Source organism: Lissotriton vulgaris, chromosome 7, assembly GCF_964263255.1.
Source record: "Lissotriton vulgaris chromosome 7, aLisVul1.2, whole genome shotgun sequence".
Classification (NCBI taxonomy): Eukaryota; Metazoa; Chordata; class Amphibia; order Caudata; family Salamandridae; genus Lissotriton; species Lissotriton vulgaris.
Window position 1 is genome coordinate 680,269,644 of NC_141695.1, and position 18,800 is coordinate 680,288,443.

The window sequence follows — 18,800 nt, forward strand, 5'->3', positions numbered from 1 at the left end:
AATGTAAAGGTCCAGAGAGAACAGGTTGAGTGATAGACAGTGATCACAGAGTATAAGAGATAGAGACCCAAAGGCAAGGGAGAAAGTGATTCCTGAAGGGAGGGGTCAGACAAAGCTGAACAATGTAACATGTTCTCATCAAAATTAGAAACCATTGATCTTTGCAGCGGAAGTAACCCGCAATTACACTGATTTATAAGAGGGGCAGACTGTTTTCCTGGGAGGTCAATGATTACTAAACAGGGAAATAGGGTAGACTGATTCATGTGGGATAGTTCTCATTCAGACCAAAACATTAGTGCGTGCAACAATGGCAAACCACTGATGACATCAGGATTCCTGAAACGCTCCTTTACCCTGAATCCACCCTCACCTTCTGAATCCTCTTCATGGCCATAGCCGCCCGAACACACTGGCCGTAGCAGCTGGCAAAAGGTTCCACGAGGGAGCGATGTAGGGAGGTGCGAGGAATGTGACGCGGCCGCGAAAGTGATCGCGGGCTGTAAGGGTGCCCGCGAGAAGGCGCCTGTGCTCGTAAGACAGCGGACGTAACCGCAAGCTCTAGGCCGCCACAAGCGAAAGCGCGTGGTAGCATTTTTGAAGCCCGCTTACTAAACGTCTTGCCAGAGTAGCGCATGCGCTGGCTCAGGCGAGACCTAACAAGCAGTGCACAAGGTGAAGTTGCACAGACAAAATACAGTAATTAGGAGATACCACTGGATACAATTAAGTACTTGGTTTCCCAGATAGAATCGACAGTTTGTTTATCACTATAAAATAAGATATAGCTATTAAATGCGTAAATACCTGCAAACTTCCCCAGAGTAAATACAACACCGTTTTAAAACAGGAATGCATAGTTGAATATGATATGAGACCAAGGTATTATGTTGTATGTAGATGCTAGAGTCAGAGACATGATTGAACAAGAGTTACAGAACAGAGATAGTGGCAATTAACGATGTAACCACTGTATTTGGTACTCTATTATACGCTTGGTGATGCCTCTGTTTAAGATATATTTAAATATTAAAAACACTAATAAAGAGATATCTCTCTAAAAAAAAAATCTAATAGAACAATCTTTTTGAAGATTTAGTGTTACTGTATGTTTCCTTGTGGATGGGTTATGCCCTTTTTAGGTCACGCCTGAGCCAGCGCACATGCGCTACACTGCGAGGCTTATTGTAAGGACTTCGTAGAACTTTTCCTCGTGTTGGTTTTTATTACTGCCACGCATTTGATTGTCCATTACGTAAGGCTTCCACAAAAGAAAGCAAGTAAATGGCCAAAGACGGGTGCTTTTCCCGCCTCTCCTCAAAACTTGCACTCCCATGGCCTAGGGGTCCCGGGAGAGCGCAGGGTGGCATCTGTTCTGCATCAGGTTTTGATGGCAGCTGCATTTCTTCTGATCTTGGTTTTCTTCCCTTTTATCTTTCTTATTGGATAATAAGAAAGATGAAAAAGGTTACTGCGCATGTATTTTACATGTTTTAATGTATTTCACTTGCCTTAATGTATTTTACTGGCCTTTTCTTTATTGGTACCCAAATGATCACAAAACCGACTTTTCTTTTTGATCTAGTCCTCTTACTTATTTCACAATTCGCCTGGTTATTTTCAATAACCACCCAACATTCAGGCTAAGCATGGTGGTCTTGTCATTCCTCTCAGAGACAGCAAGGTCCAGTTCGGCATGGAAAATAGGAGGTAAAATTCATGCCGGGTGGCCGTCAGTGCGTGCGGTTGAACCGTAAAAGATGCATTTGTTGCTGCTGAGCTATCGATTCCAAACAGGTCACAAACGGCATGCAGTAGCCGTCGTTCATGAGACATTTTTTGGTTGTGGCTGCCTATCTAAGGGTTTCTCTCGGTCTTTTCCAAGGCTGGCTAAGCTGCTTATGTTCAGCACAGCCCATGGACACGAAACGGGGTTCTGATGGGAGGCTTGGAGTAAGGGAAGGAGGGTGATGTTCTCAGGAGAGCACAATTTCCTCTCGGGATTTCTCTCGTACAAAAGCGGTCTCTGCAGTTCTGTTCAGAAGTAAATGTAATCTCCAGATGAGGAACAATACTGGGAAATCCCCGACGTAATCATCTTCCAGGGAACATCTGTAACAATGGACGCTGCAGAGGATCATTCATGCATGACGATCGGCGCCAAGTACACCAGCATGGCAGTCTCTGCCCACCCTGCATGGGGTGCACAGCAGACTCTTCTCAAGGATTCTGATCCGGGTGGGCCATGACAATGCACAAAGGAGAGGACTTACATCACAACAGCATTTCAGGGAAAAACTGTTTTAGGCACTACAGTTTTGACATGCGTAAGAAGGGAAACATCCTAAACAACGAAGTGCGAACTACGACTTACCTGAACAACGATGTCTTAACAACGAAGAATCTCATTCAACGAAGTCCAGAACCACGAAGGCCTGAACCACGACTTTTGGGAACAACGTAGAATTACATATTACGGAGTCCATGACAGAATTACGTCTTGTATGTTTCCAGGAAGTATGTGAGGCACGTCACTTCTGTCCGCCTCCATATCCCTCATCTTCACTTTGATTAGGCAGTGTTGGAGTGTTATGACACTCATCTCTGCCCCCTCACCCTTCCGAACTGCACAGTACTGAAAGTGCTAATCCCTCACATTAATCTGTGGCACATCATTTTCGGCCTCCATACATTTTGAAAAGCATTTCTGCAATCATGCTGGGGGGCAACATGAACTGCAAAGGTCAGCCATTACGCCTAGTTTGCTCCCTGGCTGGCAGACTACAAAGAGTGTTGGGAAGTAGTCTGCTTTCATCCTGCTTGGTTGTACGACGTGGGAATTCTCTAGAATTAACAGGTAGGTCATTCATTTGTATCAATGAATTTAAAAACATTAAAAAATTCTGGTGTTTTTTTTTAATTTGTGGTATTACATTTGTATTTAATTTGATTTAAACATTTTTACTTAAAGACACAGGTTTTGGAAGTAATTTAATTCTTGTTCGTCATGTATTAAAAAGTTTATCTTTAATTTGGAAAATACGTTTTTTAAAGCAATCATCACATAAAACGAATTACAAAATATTAATCTATTATTACTTTTTTTTAAAACAAGCTCATGCTTAATTTATTAAAGCCTTACAAGTCTAATGTCCTTGATTGTGCTTATGCATAGGGGCACAGCTTGATGTGTTTGTGTTCGTTACTGGTTAGGTGATTAAGAAGATAAGACTTTCATCCCACTCTGCTTGATTGTGCACACTGATGGGCTTAAACCGGTTTATTTAAGAGAACATACTGGCGTCAATTAGTAATGGGCAATTTAAAATATATTCGTAGTTTAGGAAGTCGTTGTTAAATAAGTAGTGGTTAAACATTGTTCTTTGTTTAACTTTCGTGGCTTAGGAAGTCGTAGTTTAGGCAGTAGTTGTTTAGTCATACATCCGCGTAAGAAGCAAAACATATATATTTAGTAATGTTGGTCTTAATGGGCAGGACCATTGTCTGTGCATAGTGCCCATTATATACTGTGAGTATGCACACCGTGCCCCAAGCACTTCCATGGCCGCCAACCTTTCAAGGCTAAAATGAAGGCGATTCAGGGATATCACAGGGTGCTATGAATATTACCAATGAATCGCAGATAAGTCAGGCAGTGGGAACACTGCTCAATTCCACCACCTAGCTCTCCTTCCCCCTCTGAATAGGGCTCAGTTTCCTTTGGATCAGCTCCCTTCTTGAGACCCGCGTTTTTTTCCCTACCCAATTCAGTTACCGGTATCCTCTGTTCTCCACAATAGCTCTTCTTCCCCTGGTTTAACTCCAGGTACACTCTACTCTAGTCTCTCCCATCTGCCCTCCTTCTTCTTCAGCATAGTTCTTCTTTCCCCTCACAGCTCCAGCTTTTCTTTCTCGCTCGACCTCAGCTGCTATTTCTCTCTGAGCTTCCTACTTTGCTACAAAGCTCCCCTTTCCAGAGCACATCCTTGCCACCTCAGGACAAGCACATACCATCTTAGCACCAGTGCAGTACCAAATCAGCACCACCGCAGCACCACCACAAGCGCAATCCCACCTCAAGCACAGCCCCACCTCAGCAGCAATTTAGCACTAATGCAGCAGCACTTCAACACCAACACAGCATCACTCAGTACCACCTGAGCACCAGTGCAGCAGCACCACCACCTCAGCATGACTCAGCACCACAGCATCACTCAGCACCACCCAAGTATCATTCAGCATCACCCCGGCATCAGCACACAGCCACCTCAACATCACCTCCACAACAGCACACCACACCACCACCTCACCTTGGTATCTGGAATCTGTTGATTCTCCCCTAAAATATGTCTGCTGCTCAGTTGGTAATTCAGGTACTTTTTGCCAACTTCCACCATCCTGTTGTGTATGTCCCCACCCACCTCAATAACAAAAATAAACAATAATAAGCATTACAACAGGCAAGAAGAAGTTGTCAGCATGACCAGGCGAAAAAAGACGAAGTCTTTTTTATGTTAATTATTTTTTGATAGGGTCATTCAATTGTACATATTGTCTTCTTGGTTATATATTTATAACGTAACCAATGTTTATAACACTTTTTTATTAAAACTTTTCAACATGCTGCACAGCAGCCGCAATGAGTCTACACTATAGCTTTAAGAAATAGGCATAGGCTATTGCTCAGCCTAAACACTTAAGGTCCCAAAAGGCGAGACCTATTGGCTATGCCAATGCTTGTTTTTTCCCCTAATCATTCCACTTGCAACAAGTTCATTTCAGCTTCACAATTCTGAAAAAATATTAACTTAGTCAAGATACAGTAATTTTAAGCAGACTGAATGCACAGCAGTATCCATGATTTTCTCTTCTCCGAGTCAAGAAGCCTTTGCAAAAACCCACGCTGGTTTCAAATCTATACAACTCTGAAAGACAATTTGACATATAGGGACTCTAACAAAACATGCTGTTTCCTATCTATCTTACAAAGTTAAAACAGTGCTTCTGCTGTATTATTAAAATAGGAGGATTAGTCCTGTTCTGTTTTCACCTTTAAAGTCGTTAAGTAGGGGGGGCGCGGCCAAGATGGCGGCAGAGTAGGACGTGTTTTCGGTCCCTCTGGCGCCAAGCATTTACCAGCTTTGAGTAGCGGTCACCTGCGGGGCCCATCCACGCTTGAAAAGTACACCAGCGTGGCCCAGGAGATCGGGAGGCACTGTCTGGTGCTTTCTGGCCCCCGATCGACCGTCGGTAACGGAGAGACACAGTGCGGCCTGGTTGAGTGAGGAGACGTGAGGGAGCGGGGCCGTCGCCCTAGCCGCCTCCCGAGTGGTGGGGGTTGCCTGAGCCCTCTTGAGGTGTGACGGAGGCGGTGCTTTCAGACCCCGACGAGCATCTGTAGCCGCGGAAGCTAGCGTCCTGCATAGGCTCCGTGGTGGAGGAGTTTGATCCTGAGCGGCAGGAGCGAACCGGAAGCACTGAGGCCTGGTGAGACTGAGCGGCGTCTGCAGAGGATAGCGGCGCCCGTCCCTCTGCCCCTGGCCGGAGCCGACGCTGCAGGGAGACCATCCAGAGACCCGCGCGAGCTGCTGTACTCACTGTTGATTTCCCGGTCTCTACAGCGGTGGGACGTGAGCGGGAGAATCGCCCACTGTTGCAGACGACGTCCGTGGCCTGGCCGTAGGCCTGGGGGTGTGCACCGGCCCTTCCACTGAGAGCGGCTGCGGAGGTGGAGATTCCAGTTTGCCGGGTGAGTGCTCCCGCGCAGTGCCGTGTGTCAACGAGCTGAGGTACGGGGGAGTGGCGGCTACCTGATACCGGGAGAGCTATGGGCTTTCGGCCCGCATTTCGGCGGGCGGTGGATCCGAGAGGCATGAGATGCTAGTCCCGAGGTGAGCAGTGCTCTGGAATCAGTGCTGGATTGGACATTGCAGAGAGGGGCAGACAGGCCTAAACCGAGGAATCTTAGTGCCCCCTCCCTCACGAACACCTGCATGTAGCGCCGCCTAAGTCTTGCAGCACGGTGGGAAGTGCGCTCCTGCCCTCAACACGGCCGGCCCCTCTTGCCTCGCGCCGGACAACTGTGTAGCGCGACTGGCCGGTGGTGGGCCCGGGCCTGGCCTCGACTACCCGAGCTAGGGTGGACGGCTCATTAGAGTTAGGCTCCGGGCTGTTGGACAAGTGGCGAGTTGTTGCTGCGGCTATTTCTGTCCTCGTTCCTGCTTTTCTGGGGAGAAGGCGGAGGACCAACCCCTCTGGAGGGGGCTCCGCTGTGGTGTGGAGGGTGGTCGAATGCACCGGGAGTGCCAGCACAAAAAGTAGCTGGATGGGCATAGCCGCCTGGTGGCGTGGATAGGTGGCAAGACAGCAAACAGGACCCGCGTGGTAGGTCGATCCTCGCGCCTAGTGCGAGTCTCCAGCGACGAGAAAATGGCGGCGGCCAGGCTCAAAAAAGATAAAATGCTGAAGGACAATAGTCAGAAAGCCGTCCAGCAGTCCGCCTCACCGGCCTCTTCCACCTCTCCCCGCCAGGCCGACAATGAAGCACCTGCGACTAAAGCGTTCATGTTGGAGCTCTTTGCTGCCATCAAGGAGGATATCATGGAGCTTCGAGTTCAGCTTGCCTCGGACATGAGAGAGTTGCGACGCGATGTAGGCAGTGTGGGGGAAAAGAGTCGCTACTTTAGAGGACCACGACTTGGGTACAGCTGAAGATGTACACCGGCTGCAACAAGAGATGTGATCCGTCTCACGGAGCAGAACTTGGACCTGCAAGCCCACACCGAGGACCTCGAGAACAGGTCTCGACGAAACAACATTCGGATCAGGGCGATGCCATGAAACGGAGAAGGTACAGACCTACGTGAGTACGTGGATATTTTAGGTGAGGATGATCCGCAGGAGATTAAAATGGACCGTGTACATCGTGTGGGTTTGCCAAGGGAGCAAAGACCCCCCCCCCAGCCAGATATCCTTGTCTGTGTGCACAACTTTCAACTTAAAGAGAGGATCTTGAGGCGGGCACGCGACCTCGTCCCCCTTCACTTTCGCGACCACCATCCGGTACTATATCAAGACTTGGCAACCTCCACGCTCCTCAAGCAACGAGACTTTAACCCCATCACTACTCACCTCAGGGAACAGGGGGTCCCCTATTCGTGGGGGCACCAGTTTAGGCTTATATTTAAGTGGAAGTCTAAGCTGGGTCAGGTGCGGTCGCTGGAGGCGGCACGCTCAATCTTGGGTCTGGAGAGACCGGCTACCCCGTCTGAGACTAGCAGCTCCCCTGACAGACGTCGCAGGCGCTCAGCGGAATGGCAGAAAGTGGGCAAGCAGCCGCCGGCGCTGAAACCAGACAGGTCGATAAGCTTGAAGGAGAGAGGGGATGCGGTGGCTTCGGTGGCCTTGGTGACAGACGCTCCCGGGGATGCCTGAGGCTTTACTTCTATAGCGTAGCCTCTCAGGGACTTGACTGGCGCCGGGGGGCTCGGATGGGTATTGTAAGTGTCCATGCGGAAGGGAATGTCCTGTATCAGGAATTGGGAATGGGATGGATGGATGTTGTGTTCCCGTGCCATTAGGGCCTGTCCAACGAACTGTTGTTTATTCCTTTTTCTCGTTTTGTCCGGCACTGACTTAATGTGCTTTTCAATCATTGGGGGGTGGGGAGAGTGGGGTTTGGGGGGTCTGGGGAGGGGAGGGGGGGGCTCCGCATCAGCTACCGGGGGGCTTGGTCAAGATGGAGGGGGTTGGGTTCTCCAGCGCGAGGGCGGAGGGATAGGTGATGACTTGCAGGTTGCCCTTGAGGCATGTGCTGTTGGCGGCAATGACCAGTGCGATGGTGACTGCGATTCGCGCTATAGTGTGGAGTGGTCTTCAGCTTGTTAATGGGCGGTTCATGGAATGGCAACAATGTATGCAAATGCAGACGGGTAGTGTGCCCTCGACTGGGCAGACTGGGGATGGATGCTGCATGATTATTAGCTGGGTTTCTGCTGTGCATGCGTTGCAATGACTAGAGAACTGAGAGTGGTGAGCCTGAATGTCCGCGGCCTCAATAGCCCTGTGAAACGTGCTGCAATTCTATCCCTTTTGGAGAACTCAGATGGGGACGTGTGTTCGTTGCAGGAAAACCACCTGCTTGCTAAGGATGTTCGGCGTATGCAAGATAAGCGTTTCCCCGTGCAGGTCTGGTCCTCTGGCCCGAACAAGAAGAATGGAGTGGCATTACTATTTAGTAACCGTATGCATGACAAAGTGCTCTCTCAGGTGGTGGACATTAGGGGGAGGTTCTTAGCAGTACGGGTCCAATGGGGAGAGGTGACCTTCACAATAGGGTCCATATATGCTCCGAATGCTCAACAGGAACCCTTCATCCGTGCTGCTCTTGCGCAGGTCTTGGCGTCCCCAGATGCACTAATCTTGGTGAGAGGGGATTTTAACCTTGTCATGGAGGGAGGGATGGATAGATCGGGACAGTGCGCGCAACAGACGGGGCATGGTCGCAGGATGGGAAGCAGTGGTTAGCTGAGGGTGGACTACATGACGTGTGGCGCGTGCAGCACCCCCAAGAGCATGACTTCACTTCCTATTCAGCGGCGCACAAAACGTACGCGCGTCTAGATCACTTTTTAGCCACATCAGCCTTCCTACCTCACTTATCAGATGCAGACATAGCGCCTCGCTCCCTCTCTGATCATGCGCTCATTTCCATAAAAGTCTCACTCCACAACATCAGACCCCCATCGGCGGGATGGCGGCTTAGGGATTCTAGGCTGCACTCAGAAGACTTAGTAGCTAAGATCCGGGACACTATCACTCACTATTTTGCTGAAAATCCAGTAGGGGACACATCCTTGGCATCCACCTGGGAGGCCCTGAAGTTGATGGTTAGGGGAGATTTCATTGCACTGGCGGCCACTTACGCTAAGCTGCGCAAAGAAAAACGCGCAGAGCTGGAGAGGGATGTGCGAAGCTTGGAAGCTATCCATAAGAGGACAGGGGCCCCAAGGGTTTGGAGAGAATTGGAAACAAAGAGGCGCATGCTTAAACACCTCGACAGGGCGGCGTATGCGATGCTACGTCTGCGCCATACATTTTATAAATGCGGGGACAAGGGAGGTAGGATGCTAGCGCACAGGCTGCGGGCACGGGTGCAGTTCCATGCCATACTCGAAATCCAAGAAGGTGGGGTGCAAGCTCACAACACTGACACTGCCATCCTCGATACCTTCCGCCACTTTTATCACTCCCTGTACACAAGGGAAGGGGCCGCGCAGGAAACCATAGGGGAGTACTTAGCAACTTCTCACATTACGCCCTTCCTTTCCGACTCGGTTAAAGCGCTGGACGCGGAGATCCGGATTGAGGAAGTTATATCGGCCATCTCCCAACTCAAGCTGGCTAAATCACCTGGTCCGGACGGATACTCGGCTATATATTACAAGACGTTCTGCAAGGAGGTGGCCCCCTTTTTGACCCGTGTTTTTAACTCCTTTCTTGAAACTGGGGTAGTCACCCCCTCCATGATCGAGGCAGCCATAAGGGTGATCCTCAAGCCTGGGAAGGAGCCGACCGTGTGTGGCTCGTATAGGCCGATTTCGCTCCTCAATATTGATGCTAAGTTGTTTGCGGGAGTGCTGGAGGCGAGGCTTAGCCCTTTGATGGATGGGGTGATAGAACCCGATCAAGCGGGATTTATACCCACCAGACAAGGAGGAGATAATACTAAGAGGCTGCTCCACCTAATGGACCTAGTCCATCGCTCCAGGACACAGGCTTTTCAGTTATCTATTGATGCGGAGAAAGCTTCCGACCACGTGGACTGGGACTATATGTTCGGGGTGTTAAAAGCTTTTGGCGTAGGAAACAACTTTCTACGCTGGATTTGATGCCTGTATGTGGGGCCCAAGGCGGTGGTGAGAGTCAACTGCGGTAAATCGGCCCCCTTCTCTATCTCGAGGGGGACACGTCAGGGGTGCCCACTCTCGCCGCTGCTCTTCGCGCTCTACATGGATCCCTTTGCCCAGCCCGTGCCAGGATATGCTCACATCTCGGGTGTCTTTTTGGGGGCGACACCCATAAGATCAGCCTTTATGCGGACAACGTCATTTTGGCACTGACTGACCCCTATGCGTCCCTGCGGTGCTTGTCCACTGAGCTTCGGGCCTTCCATGCGGCGGCAGGTTTCAAGGTTAATTTTGCTAAGTCGCATATTCTTAATATCTCCGTTCCGGTCTCCGATGTCATGGACCTCCAGCGCGATTTTGCCTTTCAGTGGGTGCACTCGTCTATCACCTATCTGGGTATACGTCTAGCCCCTACACTACCCAAACCCTTTCATTGAACTACTCTGTGTTGGTGGAACAGGTTGTTAAATCCTTGGCTGAGTGGTCGCGTCTTAAAACTGGCTTGGTTTGGTAGACTTGCCGCGATATAAATGACGGTGCTCCCCCGAGTATTTTACCTCTTCCAGATGTTGCCCCTTGCGCCACCGCCAGGCATGTTAAGATGCTTACAAACTCTCCTTAACTAATTCCTATGGGATAACAAGAGACCTCGCTTTGCATTCGCGGTTACCACCTTCCCGAAGGTGTCTGGCGGACTGGGTTTTCCCCTACTTTTGGCTTACTTTCAAGCAGCCTGCCTTCGATACGTGGTGAAATGGAATAGGCCCATGTCCAGTAAGCACTGGTTATTTATGGACCAGACGGTGGCCGGCTGTAACCTATGGAGAGAACTGTGGCTCCCGCGTAAAAGCAGGGCATGGGGGCTTTACTCCTCGCCGGTTACGTCCCCGACGCTTAAAGCATGGGACCAACTGGCTCTCAGAAAAGGCTGGACTTCTTTTCCCTACCAAATGACGCCAATAGTGGATAATCCCGACTTCCCCCCGGGATGCTCATCACCAGTTTTCCATAAGTGGCGAGAGAAGGGATGCAAGAGGGTGGGCATACGTTTCGACCTGGAAGGCCTGATCCCATTCGCAACTTTGAGAGCGGAGTACTTCCCGCTGGGTCCGGAGAATGAGTTCTATCATGCGCAGGTGGCACACTGGGTTACCCGCCCGGCTAAAGTGGCCCTTATGTCTCCGCCGCTTACAGCCTTTGAGCGATTGCTGGTCTGTAAAAAAGACGAATGCAGTCTTATTTCGGAGCTCAACGCAATGATTGTGCGCGGGCCCAGGAAGCAACGCACCAGGGCGCAGGTTCGATGGGAGACGGAATTGGGGCGTCCCCTGACAGCCAAAGAATGGGAGCACGTGTTCTATCGGGAACACCACACGACCTCCAACACCACAGGAACTGAGTCTGCTTATAAATCAGTCACCTATTGGTATTATACCCCGGCGCGAGTCCAGGCTTGGGACAAGGCTAAGTCGGGCCTCTGCTGGAGGAGCTGCGGGATGTCTGGGACCCTGGTTTATCTGCTATGGCGCTGCCCCAAAGTGGAACGCTACTGGGCAACAGTTCTTCATGAACTTGACGCTGCTTTTCAGATTACAGATTACATTGCCAAGATTACCCGAGCATGTCCTCCTGGGTCTCCCACACCCTAAATCCTTCCCTTTGAGGCCACTTGAGGTCACTGAGAGGTAAACAGATAGCGTTAGCTCTACTGGCAGCGCAGCAAGTTCTACTGGCACAATGGGGATCCCCGGTGCTTCCTGATCCGCGGGACTGGTTCCAGCGGCTATGGCACACACTTGCTATGGAGCGCCCGTCTTTGGGACTGGATGGGAAGGGTACTGACTACCCGGCCCTCTGGGAGCCATTTGTGCAGCTCTTGTCCAAAGATCTACGGGAAGTAACGTATCAGCTTATTCCTCTGGAACCTGCTGGGGCCACAGCGCGCACCTGAGAATGTATTGTTGTACTTGCACAAGAAGAGGCTGGAGAGTGAGAGACCGATACTATTTCATGGAGCTGATGCGGAGGGGTGGGAGTGGGGGGGGGGAGACAGTAGGCAAGTGGGGGGGTTTGTGTTTTGATGTTCTTTTTGCTTTCTCTTCTCTAAAAAGCGGTCAAGTTGCTTCCGGTACGGTGGTTCTGCTTTCGTATATGCGCGGGTCGGCTTCAGGGATGTAGACCTGAACGCTGTGTATAATCATTATGTGCATCCGCCCTGCAGGCGAGTCGATGTAGGCAGCTGGGCTGAGGTTAAGTACATAAACAACAAATAATAAAGACATTGAGATTTCTTACCACATCCATCTTTGCCTGCTCGATTTCTACCTTCTCCTTTCTCTGCTTCTCTGCATGCATCAGCTCCATTCTGAAATACTGCAGAATACAACAGAATCAAAGCCTGCTCTTTCTGGGAGTCTGGAATGTTCCATAAGTAAAAGCAACAGGTGTTTAAATTAATCGCCAGACGATCATTTTAACAATATACAGCTATGACCATCTATACATGCACTGCTGGCCTTAGGTTATAGAGCCCTAGCCCACAAATGTTGATCACATGGTATAGTTAATACTTTCCAACATTTTCAATAGAAGATGAAAGCCTGATCTTTGCACTCCTATTTCCCTCTAACAATTAATCATAATCCTATGTCATTACCTTGGAGTATCCCTGTATTTTGCAGCATGCAACAAGTACTCGATGGTAGCCACTCATTAGGTCTCGGCTAGGCAGCACATGCGCTGTCTCGTCGAGAGATGCTGTATACAGTATTGAGGGGGAAAGCCTAGCTCACTTTCCGTCTATGTTTTTTATTGGCTTCAATCTTAAATGCTGCATTTTGAATCGTTTTCAGGTTATTAGTTCCTCCTCCTGACGGCCATGTTGTTATTTATATCCTTCCCTGGCTATTGGTCCCTTTACTCCAAAACTATTTTTGCCCCGGTGTCCCCCCCCCGCCCCCTCCCGCAGTCCATGACTTTTCGCCTCCCCACTCCCGTTACAAGCAGGCGCCGCCTCATACCTCCTTCATTCTGAAAGTTAGTCCTGTCTCCTTCCAGTCCTGAAATGACCTTTATGTGGCATGTCGTTTAACGGAAGCAGTCCAGTTAGGAATTTGACCTCCCTTGCTAGTCCGGCTGAAGAGGAAGGGTGTAGCACTGGTTTGCCTCAGCGAGGCGAGATACTCTCCCTAGTAGCCAGCATCTCCGATGAATGCCATATTTGGCCTTTGTTCGTAGAGCCCCTGTGATAACAGGCTTTGTGCCTGGGATAACTCCGGTTCCCCGGCTGGGCAGCGTGCCACGCACCTTTCAGAAGTCACCTCTTATCTTTGTTATTTCACGAACAGTTTACACCATTTTAGACGTTCTCGTCACCCAAGTTACACGAAAGGATGCTGTTGTTTGCCATAAATAATATACAAACTACTCAGTTTAGATACTGCTCTAAATATATTGTATCTTCTACGGCTGGAATACGTTTGTTGCCTTGTGATCACTCGACCTGGCTTTCAGAGAAGGGCTAGTGAGTCCCATCTAAATAAAGAAGGGGCCATGGAAAAGTGACATTTCACGAAGCGACCTGCCTCTGCAGTGACCTGAGGCGCTCCGTAGGAGCTAGACATTCGCAGCCTGGACTGCTTGTTAGCAGCTAATTGGAAGTGTCCTCCGGGACAGCAGGAGACATGCAGGTCCCAGTCATCAGAGACACCCGGGAAGATGAGAGCGACGGCAACAAGAAGGTACCGAAAGCAGGTGCACCCGTGAAAAGGGCGGCATCCCGTTATCTCACTTCTTTGGGCTGATCGTGGAATATATTTTTGGATTCTTTACAGATCTTACCTAACCCTGTTATTGAAGACAAAAATATTGAGTTTGCCAAGAAATGCAATAAGCGATGTAGGTGACTATATGTGTCATTTATTTACATTATTTGCAGTTTAGATTTCCACAAGTGTTGATACCGGTGTCATTGTCTTTATCTAAAATGGATAGCTTCATTGATAATCTGGACTCTGGTTCACCTGCATATCCAGGCTGGTAAATAACTGCTCAATGACTCTTAATATTCCTTATCGGTTTAAGTGAACATTCAGGGAATGATGTTGTAGGAAGGTAGATACCTGACTATGGTTACCCCCGACTTTTTTGCCTGGTGTTTTGCTGGTTTTCCGACTTAGTTGACCTGGGGCCCTGCCAATCAGGACCCCAGGCCTACTGCTCTCTCTCTAAAATGGATTCCATGTACCTTAGGTACATTTCCAATTGGGACTGGGCCACCTTGTCAGACCCTGTAACTCAGGGCATCGGTGTACCCAGGGCCTACCAGGGGCCGAAGCATGTATTATGCCACCCCTGGCTGGCCATCTAAATCTGACACAACTGGCTGCACGACAGCTGGGGCAACGTGGCGTACTCGCCCGTTGCTGTAGGTATAGTATCCCTATATCTAAACTTAAAATGGACACCCGAGTTCCTATCAGTCACTCCTATGGCAGGCCTTGACAATCCTGAAGGCAGAGTGCGTGGAATCGTGTGAATTGGGCTCTGGCACGAGCCGAGCCCGGTTGCAGCTTGCGGAACCAAGACCCAATGGCTGTTCCATGATAACGCGTACCATATCGGTAACCCCGGTATAGCGTTATCAAGACATGTCGAGTAAGGTGTCATACGAATCGGGATGCTGCCCCCTCACCAATGCTGGCGACGAGGTTAGCATTCCGCCCTTCTAGAGGGACACGACATGTACGTAACTGTGAACCCCGGTTAAAGTTAACTGAAGCCTCAGCTCCACAAAATGGAGGCTGCCACCACAGACACGAGTCTGACCTCCTGCTGCTGGGAGTCCTTCCAGCGAGAAGAGCTTGGACAAAGGGTTTCCTGTCAGGGGCGGTGTTCGCACCATCCCAGACAGGGTTTTGTGTATTCTGGGTAGGTAGGGCTTTGCAGGAAGGTGACTGCGGAGTGGCACCCCGGTGCTCACTACGCATCTGCCGGTCAGAACCAGTTCCAGGGGCGCGCAGCCCCTGACCTGGGGAAAGTCCGGCAGGGGAGAGGGGTGTAACTACCCCCCTTCCTGGTCCCACCCCTAGGGCAGGACCTAGTCATGTACCCACCCCTTTCTTTAGGATAAAGGCCGGAGCGGGGACCCTTCCAAATTAGATCATCTTTGAATCAAGAATACTTTCTACGAAAGGACTTCGAGACTCTTCTCAAGATTTCTGCCTTGTGGCTAAGGAGTAGTCACCCTGCACCAGCGGGCACCATCTAAGAACTCTGCGGTTTGCTGCAAGTCCTTCCTCAGGAATCCGACGACCCAGCTCGACGAGAACCGGCTTCCCTGGCACCTCTGACCTCTACCCACATCGTCAGCTCAGCTGAGATCTGTGGGTGCGACGAGACCTCGAGGGACCGGCCATCATCAAAACCTGCACGCTTTCTTAAATCAGCACGACCACCGAAGGAATTCTCTGGTGAGTGCTCTGGGGTCCGAGAAGCCCCGACCCTGAGCAGCTCCAGCACCGAAGTGCAGTCTCCCAGCATCTCCACGATCTGCGTGGGGCCCTTCTGCCGCTGCTCAGCACGTTGTCCGATCACTAGCCGCTGGCTTGTGACCCTTTGACGACAAACGACAACCAACGTTGCTGGTCTGGTTGCTCCAGACTAGCCTTCTGCTCCTTTTTACGAGAGGAGCACCCCGGACCCTCCTGGTCCACTCAAGACGCCATTTTAGGCCCACCACGTGGCCCTGAAATCTGCCAAAGCTTGTTGCCCCAATCCTGGGCCCAGCGACGCCGACAGCATCAACCTTCGTGGGACAGCTCGCACCTCCATCCTGGTCGCCGACAACGCCTCCTGGTCCGTGAGACTGCAGAGCCTAACGTCGCCCACTCACCTAGTCGAGGTGACTGCCATCCGGTGCCTTCCTGGTACCCTCTGACTACTGGCTAGTAGTACGAACTTGGTCCCCTCTGCTTTCAGGTATCAGCGATCACTGATCCAGGCTTGGATCTCTACGAACTATTCATCACTGGTCGCCGGCCAGCAACTCCTTTTCTTCCGGCTCCTGGCTCGTCATCGAAGATCCCCGACGCCTGTAAGACTTGTGCAGCCGCAGCCCTCGTGGCTAGGTAACTTCGGCATTACGGTGCCTGCATAGCCTCCTTACTTAAGGGTCCCGAGTCCCTCGCTTCCGACTTGCCTTATCGGGTCCGCCCGAGACCACTAGAACTTTCCGTGCCCTCGGGCACTTGTTTTAATTGTGCACTTGAAGTATTTTCCTAAGAGTTTTGTTCTGTGCTTAGTACCCTGTCCTCATAAAGAGTACAGAGCTGTTGCGATTCTAAATAAATATACTGTTTATTTTTCATAACACTTGAGTGGTGTCCTTTCACTTGGTATTCAAGGGGTATGTGATGGTATAACAGCTGGCTTAACACGCCCTCTAGAGTTTAGCCCGAAGACTGCTCGTATCCACGCTACTAGGATAGCTGGTCTAAGGTTGACTTGCAACCAATCACCATAAGGGTTGTTTGGACTGATGCATAGTGATCACTAGAATAGTGAGCACTGCATATCAGGCCAACTTCTCACAGATGTTACACTGTATTTCAAAACCCAAGCTGACATCATCAAACAGTGCAACAGTGTAGGTTGGAGTATCTAATATTGTTGATTTTTATAGATGAAGGATTGGACATGGACAGTTTTTTTCCTCTACACTTGCTGGTCCCTTTAAGTATTTTTATTTAGAAGTTGCAGCATGCATACAATTAGAACTTTAGGATTTGATAGAGTGTACAACAAATGTGACAAAACAGAGCGAACATGTTTAGCAATATATATATATATATATATATATATATATATATATATATATATATATAAAACATATATAGTATATATGAAGATGTGCAGAGTCCAAGATGCTATTAATTATCATTGTTCAGCATGTGGAATGGTCATAACTTATCAGAGGTGAAGCCTTGAGTGTCTCACGATGGTCCTCCCCACCATCAATTATGGGAATAAATAGCAATTACACTCTGTGCATCTGTATGTAGGGTTTACGCGGGAGCATTTTTCATTTGTGTTTGTTTAAACAAAAGTTATTCGACCAGTACCAGGATACGAATAGTTTCTTACCTGTCGGTGTAGTTTTGCAGCTTGAAGAACTTTCTGGATTCACTATGCTGTGCATATTCCGCAATCTGGTGGTTGGGTCCGGAATCGTAGTCTTTTTTCTCTTCTTTTTTTTGTTTTTCGTAGCCCAGGTGGGTGTCGACGTCCCCCCATTTGGTGTACCTTCGGTGACGTCGGCATGCTTCCGGCGGAAGCTCCCACCCTTTGGCGCCATCTTCGGATTCTTTTTTCTGTCTTTTTTCTTTTCTGCGTTTATAGTGAATCCATGGCTATATTCGTTAATCTTTTTTTCAACGTAATTCTTTTCACGTATCTTGAAAGCTTCAACTTGCTTTCTTTTCTATGCGTTTCCACCTTCTTCTCCAGCCTCATCTTTCTGGCAGAGGCGGGTGGGTTCGCTAGTGAATCCAGAAAGATCTTCAAGCTGCAAAACTACACCGACAGGTAAGAAACTATTTGTTTTGCAGCGTGAATCTTTCTGGATTCACTATGCTGTGCATAGATTTTGTAGCGGTTTTGTTACTTTTGTGGCGGCTGGGTGGAAGATGAGCGTTGGCTGTTGAATATATGTTGAAGCACTCTTTGCCCTACTTGTGCTTCCTTGTTCATCTGTACATCTACGCAATAGTGCTTAGTGAATGTGTGCACTGAAGCCCATGTTGCCACCAGGCATATGTCCTGAATTGGTGTGTTGGCCAGAAAGGCAATTGTTGCTCCTTTCTTCCTGGTCGAGTGGGCCTGTGCCCCTCCTGTTAGCTCCTGCCCCGCTTGCTTGTGGCAGAATTGTATCGTTTGTGCGATCCATCGAGCTATGGTGTTCTTAGTCACTGGTTTACCCGTGTAACTGTTTGCGAAGGATACGAAGAACTGTTTTGTCTTCCTTCGTCCTTTCAATGTAGTGCATCACTGCCCTTCTTGCGTCTAGAGTGTGGAGCGACCTCTCAGCGCTTGTCGTGGGGTTCTGGAAGAAACTAGGAATCTGAATGCTCCGATTCATGTGGAACCTTGACACCACCTTTGGCATGAAGTGCGGGTCTGTTCTCATCACGACCCTGTCACTGTGTATCTGAATGTAGGGTTCCTGCAGTGTTAGTGCCTGTAGTTCGCTCACCCTACGTAGCGAGGTGATTGCTACCAGAAAGGCCGTTTTCATTGTCAGCATTTGCAGTGATGCCTTGTGTATGGGTTCGAAAGGTGCTTTCATGAGCTCTATCAGTACCACATTCAGGTTCCAAGCCGGCGGCGGCATCCTTTTTGGTGGCTCTATTCTCTTAGCCCCTTCCAGGAATCTTTTTACTAGAGATGTAAATAGGCTTCTCCCTGTTTCTCCTCTTGTGTATGCCACAATCGCTGCTAAGTGTCCCCTCAGCGAGGATGAGCTTAGCTTGGCTCTTATTAGGTGTGTGAGGTATTTTAGCACCGTTGATGTCTTGGTCAGCTTTCTCTGGAGTTTTTTCTTGCAGCGCCATTGAGTGAATCTTTTCCATTTTTCCCCATAGCACTTGCGTGTGCTGGGCCTTCTTACCTCCCGCAGCACCCGCAGGGTGCTCTCTGGTAGTTTTAGATGTGCAAACTCTAAGTCCTCAGGAGCCAAGCTGAGAGGCTGAGGTTCTCCGGCTCTGGGTGTAGAACTTCTCCGTTTTCCATGGAGAGAAGGTCTCTTCTTTTGAGAACTTGTGGGGTGGGCCCTGCGCCATCTCCATTATCTGTGAGCACCAGGTCTGCCTGGCCCATTGTGGTGCCACCAGGATG

The 18,800-nt window shown here is 49.6% G+C and overlaps 1 protein-coding gene across 1 annotated transcript in view; it reads right to left on the minus strand.

The window, feature by feature from the left end:
• Window positions 1-18,800, minus strand: part of UTP6 (UTP6 small subunit processome component) — a 391,901-nt gene that overhangs the window by 259,307 nt on the left and 113,794 nt on the right. Inside the window, exon 8 of the mRNA XM_086930881.1 lies at window positions 12,204-12,281. Within this exon, the coding sequence (XP_086787007.1) occupies window positions 12,204-12,281 (78 nt within the window). The remainder of the gene's footprint in view (window positions 1-12,203; window positions 12,282-18,800) is intronic.